We start from the raw sequence: 13,491 nt of genomic DNA on the forward strand, positions 1-13,491 counted from the left end.
CATTTTCTTTTTTCAATTTCTTTAGCATTTGTTGCGCTATTAACTTCGATTTACCGTTATATTTGTTTTGCAATGATCACTTTGATGCTTTCGTTTTATCATTCAAATGCTTGCTTTATTCGGATTTCAAATTTATATACTGTGTTTTTAAAATGCCTGGCGAAATATTGTCTTTGATATTACGTAATTATTTTATTATAATTACCACTTGGGTAAAAGTGTTTAGGAATTCTCTGAAATGTTTTCGGTAACGCGTCAGATAGTTCATAATGATATAAATCGAGGGGAAAAAGAGGGTAGATTTGAGCAAAAGCGTGCAGGTGAGCCTAAAACTAAAATTACTGAACGTGCAGAGCGCTTGATGATACGAAAATTGTATTAAAACCCGAAATTTCCTTGAAAAAACTTACAAAGGAGCTTAACGAGGAGTGTGCTATTGTTGTCTCTCATGGAGCAATGCATCAAGCCATACTGCACCACAAATATTCATCCAGCTATCTGCACAAAATGTGGAAAAACGCTGCCTTTTATTTTGGACCACATTTCCGAACCAAAAGATTATTGGAACGACGTTATACTTTTTGACGAATCAAAGAAAATCTGTATTACATGATGGACCGGACCGACTAGAGTATGGCCTGAGCCCTTAACAGCTTTACAAAATCGAAATATAATTCCCACGGTGAAATTTGGAATGGGGATGCATTTCAAGTAAAGGATTGGGAGACTTTGGCACAAAGACGTCAAGCAATATTTAAATATATTTAAAAAAAAACTTAGTCCGTAGAGCTAAAAAGTTTGGGGCTATCACTGAGAATCAAACTAATTTTAAATTTTACCAAGATAACGGTCGAAAGCATACGGAGCATAATGTGCAGATGTGGCTTCTCTACAATTACGGTTAAGTTGTAAATGCACCAGCCCTGAGGCCCGACATAAACGAGATTGAAAATTTGTCGGTCTTGTTAAAGAAAAGAGTCGGTAAAAGACATCCAAAGAACGCAGCAGCAGTAAAAATACCGAACGTATACGACGTAAACAAATTAGTCCATTCCATGAAAAAGCGCCTGCAAAATGTTATTGAAGCTAACGGTTATCATACCAACTATTAAATTATTAAAAAACACCAGTCTAACGGTTAGACGCGATAGAAGTGAAACCTTCCGTAAAACAAACTGAGAGAGAATGAGACGAAAGCAGCATTAGGAGCAAGATAATTATAGGTTCATTATAATATTGCTATAAAGTTCATATTTTATTTTCTTCATTTTATTATTATTCATCCTCAATGTTTTCAATTTCAACAAATGATACGAGTGGCTTATGATAGCTAAAATATGATACAAATGCTTTGGTTTCGATGTTGTCAACATATCTTTGAAATACCGCGTCAATGGTTGTTTTTGATCGTGTTGTCGATTCAGTGCGATTGTTACACATTTTTAAATTGAATGTTGTATTGAGAACGTCAATTAAAGGAACCGCTGTGTCCAATGCAAAATTTACGTTAAAATCGCCACTTAAAATCATTGGAACTTTATTGTAATCTTTTCTAAGTATCCGCGATACTTCTGGTGTATACTTTATTAAATTTTCGTGAATGAATTCCGTGATGCTATTTATTGATTTTTTTTCTGTCGATATTCACGACACTTTTCTGCATTATTTTTCGGCATAATTGCGGTAAATATTTAAAAATGAAAATATTTACGAATATAAAAATACACACGCGGTTGCTATTATGAGCGTCCCCAGCAAAACCTGCGTGACCGAAACTCTAACACAATTACATTTTTTTGAATGTTACAAACACATATGCACGCAGGTTTTGCTGGGGCGTGACCGAAACTCTAACACAATTACACATATGCACTCGTATTTGTTTGAAAATCGACTTTTTTTGGTTCTCCGTCACCTTTGGAAAATGTGTAAACAGTAAGCAAACTTTATTCATATATTTTTCCTCATTTTTGCATCAGTAAAATTAAACAAACGCCGTAGCCGAATGGGTTGGTGCGTGACTACTATTCAGAATTCACAGAGAGAACGTCAGTTCGAATTTCGGTGAAAACACCAAAATTAAGGAAAACTATTTTTCTAATAGCGCTCACCCCTCAGCAGGCAATGGCAAAACACCGAGTGTGTTTCTGCCATGAAAAAAAGCTCCTCATAAACATATCATAAAATAAAATAAAATAACTGTATAAAAAAAATTTTTTTCTTGTGATTCGAACCAAGGATTTTGAATCGGAAGCTCACATTGCTAGCCGCTCGGCTATCGCGCCATGCTGTCGGCGCTGGCCTAAAAGTTATTTAGTTCTTCGCTACGTGTATATGTAATATTCGTAGCCAAGAGTGTCGCTTTTTTCGTTTCACTTTTTCTCAAATCACTCCCAACGATTCTGAAGAAGTTTTCACTTAAAAAAAAAAACAAGTATTAACATTATGTATTTAATAAAAAAAAACCTGTATTGAAGTTTGTAAAAACAATTTATTAGTAGTGTTGAAATGGTGTGTTATTTGTTTTTGTTGCTTTAGTTGGTTTTTCTCCAAAGAATTTGAAGTTTCTTTATTATTTCACTTTAAGTGAATAAATATCAATCAGTACAAAAAAGAAGACAAAGATAAATAAAGAGTACTATTTTTTGCTATCGAAGTCGAAAAATTGTATTTGTTTTCTATGTCAAAAGACATTTTTGACAAATTGTATACACTGTGCTGTGTGTCGTGATGTTTTTCCGCCATTGGAGGGATATGGGGTTTTACGCTACTTCCGAAAGGCAGATGGTTTTTTATGACTTTTTCGTGCCAGAAATACACTCCGAAACACTTAATAATTTTCTATTAACGGGTTACGATTCCGGATACTAAAAAAGTAATTGCAAGTACTATCTAACTCTAAATTTGTAGATTCATCCGATATGTTAATATTATATTTCAAACAGCATCAGCACTCAAATGATTGCGTAGTTACATAGTTGAGACGAATATGAAAATTAGTGACTCAATATATTACTAATTTTGTTGTATACGACTTTCGTATTATATATATTTTATATTACAGATAGCGGATGTATATTTCATTAGTATACAAGTATTATTCGTAAAAAAAAATCCAGAGAAATATAATATTTAATTGAAGATTTCATACCACTTCATTATTTCACAACGATTTCAGCCGTGCCACCGGGTGGACCGGCCTCGACCAGCGCTTGTTTCACATCATCAATTTTTATATCTTTGCCCTGACAAATTATGTTCAGAAACTCTAAAAATTCCTCAAAATCCAGACGCCACTTCCTTAAGATATCCAATGCAATAGAAGTCAATTAGCTTATAGAAACCTGATATTTTCAATATAAATATACTTAAATTTCATGTAAGCCAGGCCCGTCTCAGTCATAGTGAATACCGTTCTCAGTAGTTTTGCTTGATCTAGCCAAAAATCCATTTGTGACAACAATATGCTCTCATGCACCTCATTATCTAAATCCAAGGCGTTGATATTGTTATTCGCATAGAGCATAAATAGACTTTCGACTGTGTGCTTTTTTTGTTTATTTTCATCATCATCGGCCATAGCTCAAGGGCTGCAAATTTTGTTTTAAATGCATATGCACTATGTTCAGGTGTACGAATAAAAAAATATAATTCTGAATTTTATAATTTTTTCTTTATGTCATTGGAAACTCGATATTTGTATAACACAATTGTTTTTGTGTTTACCAAGAAAGAAGTTGCTATGGGGTGTTCATATGATAGATGCCAGAACTGTTTATGTACATACAATGTTCTCGTACATACGCATTATTAGGCTGACTTCCTAAACGTCGGCTGCATTGCATAATTATCAGGTGTTTTTTTAAGAGTTTGATATCTTCAAATAATAATACAAAATAGAAATATTGTTGGAATGAATTTTTGTATTGTTATAATTTCGTAGAAAATTTCATTGTAAAATATTGAGTTATACCAGTCTAATAAAGTACAACCATAGCGCTAGCGACGAATCTTGCGCGATAACTTTGTTGTTTGTTTTTTCGTTAAGTTAGTTGAGCAGAGAGATAGCGAGCAGAGAAGTGACGAATAGAAGAGGCCTTATGATATATGGTATATGTTCACCGCTGCTACGAGTTCGATCAGCACAATTTTTGACTACTTTTTGCCATAAATCTGGTGGTACGATAATCAATTTATTTTTTTTTCATTCAGAGTATTTTTTTGTTTTCAAAGTAAATTTCTACAGTTCGAAAGCGTTGTTCTGGCATTAAATGATTTATTATGACTTACAAAACGTTCATACATAAGTAGATTATCTACTTTTCCGTGCTTAACTGCCAATTCGTAATTAAAAAGTGAGATTACCAAATATAAAATTTCTCTCCCGAAGTTTCAGATTACAAAATAATCCTAGATTATAACCATACTTTTTTAAATACAATACTGTGTTATCGATAATTATTTTAGCGAGTGTAAGGAGAAACGTCAAAGTAAAAACTAAATTAAACGGATGCCGGCAATGAAAACAAGCTTGTAGGCATAATTCTAATTAACCTTTTTTTGGATATTATTAATTACACAGTCATATTATAGAAAAAAGCGTGTGTCCATTGACGTTGTGGCCTTTATTGTTTATTATAAAATGTAATACAGAATTTCGCATGTGCAATTTCTATGAAGAAAAACCTTTCAAAACAGTTTTGACGGTTGATTGAAAATTTTACAGTATGTGAACGGGGATATTAATTTTGTGGATTTATTGCTAATTGCTGCATATGTGACCGTATTTTTACCCTACCGCACTGAACAAATATGCCAATAAAGTTTGCCATTCCACTCTGCCAAACCTTAGTTATCGATACCGATAATTCTACTGCATCTTAAAACCAACGGATATAACTAGTAAATAAATAAATAAAATAAAATAAAATATTATTTATCAATATTAAGAATTCCGTATACATGTTTTTTTTTAATATGTTTACTTTTCTCAATATTGCCACAAAGAATTCTTGATTTGATTTTACATATTCTTTGTCGATTGGCAAATTAGGTCGATTAAAGCTTAGAAACACGGAAACTTAGGCTGCTTAGTACCGGCGTATTTTCTTTTGCTTTGTTTTAATTTTTGACTTCTAATTTTTGATTTTTTTCTGTCCACGAATTGTGGAAACCTTATATACTGAGAAACTAGTCCCCGGCAAAAAGAAAAATATATTCCATTTAATTAACTATCTAAGTATAGCATAGTTTAAAGAGATAAGGTTACGACGAGATAAGGTTACGTGTGAGAAAAAAGATACAAAACAACTAATTGTTTAACATATTAATTAGTTTGTGCCCATTTTTAATGCAATAATACTTATCTTCTAGATATCTTATTTGTATTGCTTAGTGCACAGTTTGGAGAACCGAAAAGCATACATCTGGCATAAGCGCACTCTCAGATTCGTAATACTTTGGAAGAAGGGGCAAATGAAGAGTACGGATGACGTCACATCAATCAGTTGATCGTATTCGCGCACCATTTTGCAGCTATTTTTGAATTACCACAAGAGCTACACAAAATGTATCCTAAGCGACGTGTCAGCCAGAGTTCCCCTCAAACATTTTTTTTCACCATAGCAGTTAGTTGGTGTGGGCTTTGCGTACTTATTATACTCGCCACCATTTTAAACAGCTGGTATTTTGATAATTGTAAAATAGAAATAAATAAATGGTACGCCGGAGAAGTTTTCAGCTCAGTGAAATGTCGAAATTATAAGTAGTTTTTATCAAAATATTGTAAAATGGATAGTGAACCTAAACAAGACACTAAAGATGTACCCGCGCGCCCATTTAAATTATAAGTATCCATTTAATAGAAGAGATAACAAAATAAACGCTGATTTGAGGCGATGAGCCGGTGTCGGCATGATCAAATACAGTAAAAATATGTTATTTTGTATTCTAATAAGGTTCTTTCGTATTAATTCTCATTTCATAATTGTACGGCGCATCAAATTGTGAGCTTGACGGGTATCAGTTTCGAGCGGAAGAGTCTAATTGTGAGTTGGTTTACAATTTGTTGTTATTGCATTGGTATGGCTTTTTGCGGGCTCAAACCAGCGACATTCCTTTAACACGGAATAATCGTGCTCATGTATGTAACTTATAAATAAATTTTTCACAGGGTGCTGTAGAGCTGACAATAGTGCCCACCAAAGAAAATTTACGTCTCATAAGGCTGAATGCAAAACAATGCCGGATTTATCGAATACTATTAAATGATGTGTGTGAAGCGGAGTTCTACTACTTTGATCCATTCATGGATATCTGTCAGGGAGATGTGAAAGTGTAAGATAATATTATTTTTTTGAAATAAATATATTAATCTTGATCCAATTTTCAAAAGGCGCTCTCTGGATGTATATTCCAAAAATCACTTATCTGCCGCCCAGAAAACGGATCCTGATGTCAACTCCGGCGAACTATTAATACAAATACCACCGGAAGGTTATCATATGATCCAAGAAGGACGCGGTTTGCGTATAGGCATAGAATTCTCCATGGAAGACCCACAGGGAGGTATACATTTCGTCATACCACCAACTAGCGAGGACGAAACGCAGCCCAACAGTGCACATATGTTCACCTATGCATACGAAAATTCAACTCGTCTGTGGTTTCCCTGCGTTGATAGTTTTGCAGATCCTTGCACCTGGAAGCTCGAATTCACCGTGGACAAACACTTAACCGCCGTATCTTGTGGTGAACTTGTTGAAGTTGTTATGACTCCAGATTTGAGGCGTAAAACATTTCATTATTCGCTCACAACACCTGTATGTGCACCAAATATCGCACTTGCTGTTGGGCCCTTCGAGATCTACGTGGATCCTCATATGCATGAGGTCACACATTTTTGCCTACCACAGCTTTTGCCACTTTTAAAGAACACGGTGCGCTACTTACACGAAGCTTTTGAGTTTTTTGAAGAAACTCTTTCCACGCGTTATCCATTCTCTTGCTACAAACAGGTCTTTGTAGATGAACTTGATACAGACATCAGTGCCTATGCGACATTAAGCATAGCTTCTGTCCATCTAATGCACTCCATTGCTATCATTGATCAAACATATGTAACGCGTACCTTAATGTCGCGTGCCATTGCGGAACAGTTCTTTGGCTGTTTCATTACATCTCATCACTGGTCTGATACTTGGTTAGCCAAAGGCATTGCTGAGTACTTGTGTGGTTTATATTCAAGAAAATGTTTTGGTAACAATGAGTATCGGGAGTGGGTTCAGTCGGAATTGGCGCGTGTAGTACGATACGAGGAGCAGTATGGTGGAATTATACTTGACTGCAGTCAGCCACCGGCACCTTTACCAGTCTCTAGTACAAATCCCGCAAGCTCGACCAGTAAGCAAACGGAAATTGTGCATTATTTTCCAATAAAAAGTTTGCATACTGTTTCACCAAAATATGTTGAGGCTATGCGGCGTAAGGCTCATTTGGTAATACGTATGCTGGAACACCGCATCGGACAAGAGTTGCTTATACAAGTGAGTTCAAAATTTGTTTTTTACACAAGCGCACAATTGTGCATAAATGTATTATAATTTTGTTTACATCATAATTGCATTTATTATATTATAAAAATGCCTTTTCAGGTTTTCAATAAACAATTGGTGTTGGCTACAAATGCGGCAGTGACAAAGATTGGCTCTGGCTTATGGCATCATTTGCTCATATCCACTAATATATTTATTAAAGCAATTTTCACAGTAACTGGCAAGGATATGTCAGTATTCATGGATCAATGGGTGCGCACTGGCGGGCATGCGAAATTCTCCTTTACGTCGGTGTTCAATCGCAAACGTAACACTATTGAGTTGGAAATACGACAAGATTTCGTAAACCAACGTGGCGTGCGAAAATATAATGGCCCATTGCTAGTGCAGTTACAGGAATTGGATGGCACTTTCAAGCATATGCTTCAGATTGAGAATACCGTAGTAAAGGCAGATATTACTTGCCATTCGAAGAGTCGACGTAATAAAAAGAAAAAAATTCCACTATGTACGGGCGAAGAAGTCGATATGGATTTGTCCGCAATGGAGTAAGTAATCGTCCTTTAAAATCATTTTTCTTTACTGGATAAATAAGCTAACGAATTTCGTTATTAATTCTGCAGTGATTCGCCGGTACTTTGGATTCGTCTAGACCCGGAAATGATTTTAATACGTGATTTGAATATAGAACAACCCGATTTTCAGTGGCAATATCAGTTGCGTCATGAGCGTGATGTGACTGCGCAATTCGAGGCTATAAAATCCTTGGAGAAATATCCAACAAATGCAACGCGTTCTGCGCTAACGGATACAATTGAGAATGAACGCTGTTTTTATAAAGTGCGTTGTGAGGCAGCGCATTGCCTTACCAAAGTGGCCAACCAAATGGTTACTCAATGGAGCGGTCCCCCAGCCATGTTGAATATTTTCCGAAAATTCTTTGGCTCATTCAGTGCGCCTCATATAATTAAACAAAATAATTTTGCCAATTTCCAGTTATACTTTTTGCAAAAAGTTATACCTGTCGCAATGGCCGGTAAGTATTTAACAACATCTTCTATTAGTGTAACGTAAAAAGGGGCGTTGAGCGGGCAGTTTTTGTCGGCATGAAATTCTATTATTGAGAGTTTTGTTCTAAACCCTATATATATGTATATGTCAGTATATACAGTATGTCTAATAGAAGCGTGACGGGCAAAATTCAACTGCAGCAAAATATTTGAAGAAGTCGAAGACGTTCATAATTTATGATATTTAATTTATCATATGAATCATAAATAAAAGGTTGCAATGGTAACCGAAGTTAAGAACGTTGGGCCCAGCACGAGGCGCAAAAAATACACCTCTGCAAAGCAAGATCAAAAGGTCATCGAATCCTTTGCCAAACTTATCGTTGGAAAAAGGGAAAGGAAAAGTACTGTAAATGCGTCCAAAGGTACGATTCGATGAGGTTCACGTGCATAAGACCTCAAATTTGAAGCATATTGAAAAAAAAAAAAAACCGTTACTCTAACTATCACGCATTGAAAAAAGACTTGCATGAGCTAAGGGAAATTCAGAACGGAATATGGCAGCCGTAATATTAACGGATGAATCTTCCTTTTGGGCGAATAGTGGCATACGTCGGGCCTAATGAACTAATAGACAACTTCAACGAACTGTTAAGCGTCCAGTTAAGGTTTTTTCGGGACTGCTTCTCCGTTAAACCGCTAATTCGAATGCAGTTTTGATGAAAAAAATTACCAAAAGGCTTTGCTACCGTCAGCTTCGAAGATGTTTGGAAGAACTAGTCCACCTTGGATTCTACAAGAAGACAAAGATCCCAAGCATTGAAGCCGAATGTGTGTAGAGTGGAAACACCAAAATGGGATTGAGATGTTGGATTGGTTCCACAGTCGCCTATTGGAAATGTTTGGACAGTAGTTAAACAAAAACTCAAAGGTAGCCTTTCTCAAGGCTAATTCGTTAAATCAGCCGATTACCTCGACAACTTGGGCAGAAATTAAAAGTATGACTCGAAGATGTGAATCCAATAGGGGGTTTTTATGTTTTATTTAATATATTGCGTATATTAAAGCCCAAATTCAAAATTTCCAAAATAGGCACTGTGGCACCATAGCCTAAAATAATTTTACAAATCACTTCTATAGGCTTAAAAGCAATTCCGAAGTGTTAATGGAAATTTTGCGAGCACATTTGTTAAAAAAAGATGTCTACATTCGGAATAGAAATTAAAATTGTAAGATGCACTTTGGTTGTTGTTGTTGTAGCAGCTTATTAAACTTTGAAGTGCAATGTAGCTACCGGTCGTCTTCGTCTAGCTCATCAAACGGTAGGCCTAGGAAACGTGCTGTTCCGGCAAGTTTGGTCCAGAGGGAGAGGAGTGTTAGGAGAGTAGGTTTGATGGGGCGGAGTGCCTTCACGATACTAAACGAGTCCTTTCTAGAATCACTTTGGCATATGAGATTTATTCGTGTGGTGTCTATAAAGCGTGATTTTCTACCTCATATTATATTTGGACACCTGTAGTAGCATGTCGAACTTACTCCGCACGATGGATATATACGTGTTTCTCAACATGTCCAAGTTTCTCAGCCCGCCACGTTCCACTTATATTTATTTAAAAAAGGGTGCTATTTATGCTATTTTCAAAAAATGGTGTTATTAATTTGTTTAGGTTTACGCACATCCCATGGCATTTGCCCACCGGAAGTCATACGCTTTCTATTGGATCTTTTTAAATACAACGATAATACTCGTAATCATTACTCAGATGTTTATTATCGTGCCGCTTTAGTTCATGCTTTGGGCAATTCTATTACACCAGTGGTTTCAGTCGCACTACGTGGCACACCCATCACTTCTGACAGCCTCTCAGCTGATGCTAAGTATAAGAAACTAACTTTCTTTAAATAATTTGCTTATACTAATTGAAAAATATTCAAGGCTCGTACTGGAAGAAGTCACACGTCTACTTAATATGGAGAAGAATCTGCCGTCATACAAATATATGGTCTCAGTTTCATGTCTGAAAGTGATACGCAAATTACAAAAATGTGGTCACTTACCTTCGCTGCCGAAAATCTATCGTTGTTATGCTGCATATGGCCAATATTTAGACTTACGTGTAGCAGCTATGGAGTGTTTGGTCGATTTCGTTAAGGTGGATGGTCGGTGGGAAGACTTGGACCATTTGATTACATTACTCGAAACAGATCCTGATCCGGCGGCACGGCATGCGCTCGCTCAATTACTAATCGATAATCCACCATTTACGCGTGAACTACGAAGTAGCCGTTTGGATCGTCCAGAGTTAGTGGAACGATTGTGGGCGAATATGAAGTGAGAATAATTAGGTTTAATAATATTTATAGGAAAATATTAAATAATAAAATTGTAATTCGCAGTAATAAACTGGCATTCGATACCAAACTGCGTTGTGATATGGTGGATTTATATCACGCTTTGTATGGCACCAAACGGCCGTTATGCTTGCAGTCGGCAGATGTCAACAACATGTACAAAGAAATTATCAAAGAAGGCACCAAAAAAGCCTCCGCTGCAGTTAATCCCATTTCAAATAATGATACAAATTCAGCGCAGCCAATTAAAGAGGAGAAAGATAAAGTGGTAGATGTTGTGGAGGAGCAGCGCACGGCGTCAATAAAACGCACAGCCACCGAGGCATTCGAAGTAGGCAATGAGGTTATCAAACTTGAAGCAAGCGAGGAGGTGGAGTTTATTGCAATGAAGGCGGAGTCAGGCGAAAATCAAATAAAGGCTAATGCTGAGCAAGAGCCTGACACAGCAGCAGTACATTCACCTGACGCGAAACGTTTGAAGAGTGAAATTTTCGAAGATGATGATAATTCTGTAACAATTATCGATATTGGCGAGACTACTATATTGAAAGCAGATAGCAGCCTTGAGACCAACAAAACAGATGCCGAGAGTAGACTTAAGGCGGAGAGTGCTTCGAAGGTATGCGTCGGTATAATTTTAATCAAAATACCCTTTTCAATTATATTTTTCACACTTTTGTAGCAGAAAAAGAAGAAGAAGGACAAAAAGAAACACAAGCACAAACATAAACACAAGCACAACAAAGAGAAGGAACGTGATAAGGAACGCGAGCGTAAAGATAAAAAAGATCCGAACATTTCACGCATTCAGGCAAAGGAAGCCACGCCTGAAACTCTCAGTTCAGCAGATAGTAGCAATTCAAATAGTAATCCGCCAATGCTGAATTTTATGTAAATAAGATATAAAATATATGTTTTTTTACAATTTTCTTTTATATATAGTAATTTGCTAAAATTACAAACAAAACGTATAGTTTACAGTTTTCTAGTGGCAGTTTTTTACAATATACAAATAGTACATATAATAATTATTTAATTGAAATTTGAACTAAGATTTTGTAAAATTCATTGCAAAATATATGTCTATAAATTCACTACTGTTAATTTTCAAGTTTCTGCATATGTAGTTATTACTTGAACGTCGTGTTTCGTTTTACTCGAAATATATGCGTACTAATATATTTAATATAATATTATATTAAAAATTACATACAAATAAAATTAATCATAAATAAATGTGCAGTATAGAGCCAACTGAAACTGAAAAAATAAGTGGGCTTTTACGAAATACTTCGTACTTTTAACTATTTTTTCGATAAATGTATGCATATTAAATAAGAATGGTTTTTTATGACGAATGGGGTGACCTGTTCCAATAAAAATGTTTTCGTGAAAGAATTAAGGATGCATATTTTTTTAATGAAGAAAATTGCTGAGTAACGGAATATGTAAAAAGTTTATGCTTACCTAATAAATAATTTGAAATAGAAAAGTGTATGTGAATAAGAATTTCCGTCCGAACAGGAGAAACGAGAAACTTCGGTAGGCGTACTCCCGAAGATGGTGGAATTTACATTTCATTCATGCCTATACTTATGGGGAAGGGGTGATAGTGGCATATGCCGATGAGCCGATGACATGGTAATTATGGATGCTTTAGACAATTATGGATCATGATGAATTAAGAATCAGTTCAGGTGGAGTAGAACCAATGAGTACAGGGCCAAGAGCAAAATTACTGAGTTTGCAAACGAAGTATCTGTATCTGTATGTTTCAGATGTTTACTAAGATTTTAAGATCAAAATCAAAGAGAGCAAATGCTTGCGTACACTGGATGTTCACAGCCGTATTTTAGACAATACCATTTTATCATATAGTTCGTGGTGAGGCCTATGAAACGAGTCACAAGTATCATAAAATAAAGCAATTTTTTTACATATGTACACATATTTATTTATTTAGTTTTTATTTGAATATTTCGTACGGCCCGAAGATAAAATGAGAGTGTAAGTTGATAGGCGTGTTTGAGAGAAAGATTCTGCGGAAGATTTTTGGACCTTTGCACGTTGGCAACGGCGAATATCGCAGATGATGGAACGATGAGCTGTATGAGCTTTACGACGACATAGACATAACGCAGCGATTAAAGATCCGGCGTCTTCGTTGGCTGTGCCAAGTCGTCCGAACGGATACAAACGCTCCGTCTTTGAAAGTATTCGATGTGTACCAGCTGGAGGTAGTAGTGGAAGAGGAAAACCTCCTCTGCGTTGGAAAGATCAGGTGGAGCAGGACTTGGATTCACTTGATGTTTAACACGTTCCCTGTCCCAATACAAAAATGCAAAATTGACCGACAAGTCCAACAAAGTTTTTTAAAAAATTTGTTTTTTTGTAGTCATAGGATAGCTTTAGTAATAATAACTAAAAAAAAAAACGGATGTAGGGTATTTCTACCTGAAACACATAAGGTCCATGAGCGTAGAGGGACATTTTTGCTTCTGCATGTTCATGAAACACATGTGGTTCAGGGAACTTTTTCTATGCTGACACACATATGGCTCAGGAACGTATCAGTG

The 13,491-nt window shown here is 36.0% G+C and overlaps 2 protein-coding genes across 3 annotated transcripts; one reads left to right on the forward strand and one right to left on the reverse strand.

The window, feature by feature from the left end:
- Positions 1–3,039: 3,039 nt before the first annotated feature.
- On the reverse strand, positions 3,040–3,743 carry LOC129241757 (uncharacterized). The gene is made up of 2 exons (XM_054878257.1): positions 3,369–3,743; positions 3,040–3,300 (listed from the first exon to the last, which is right to left on the reverse strand). Exons 1-2 carry the CDS (start codon positions 3,578–3,580, stop codon positions 3,159–3,161), a joined length of 354 nt encoding a protein of 117 aa, XP_054734232.1. The 5' UTR covers positions 3,581–3,743; the 3' UTR covers positions 3,040–3,158.
- Positions 3,744–5,721: 1,978 nt separating this feature from the next.
- LOC129241538 (transcription initiation factor TFIID subunit 2-like) lies at positions 5,722–12,317 on the forward strand. Of its 2 annotated transcripts, none has more exons than XM_054877930.1 (10): positions 5,722–5,845; positions 5,993–6,047; positions 6,173–6,336; positions 6,395–7,544; positions 7,653–8,101; positions 8,177–8,589; positions 10,231–10,441; positions 10,500–10,895; positions 10,961–11,534; positions 11,598–12,317. In XM_054877930.1, exons 1-10 carry the CDS (start codon positions 5,790–5,792, stop codon positions 11,808–11,810), a joined length of 3,681 nt encoding a protein of 1,226 aa, XP_054733905.1. In that variant the 5' UTR covers positions 5,722–5,789; the 3' UTR covers positions 11,811–12,317. The 2 variants fall into 2 exon arrangements, with proteins under 2 accessions (XP_054733905.1, XP_054733906.1); XM_054877931.1 differs by having other exon boundaries at positions 11,601–12,317.
- Positions 12,318–13,491: the final 1,174 nt, after the last annotated feature.

Source organism: Anastrepha obliqua, chromosome 3 (assembly GCF_027943255.1).
Source record: "Anastrepha obliqua isolate idAnaObli1 chromosome 3, idAnaObli1_1.0, whole genome shotgun sequence".
NCBI lineage: Eukaryota > Metazoa > Arthropoda > Insecta > Diptera > Tephritidae > Anastrepha > Anastrepha obliqua.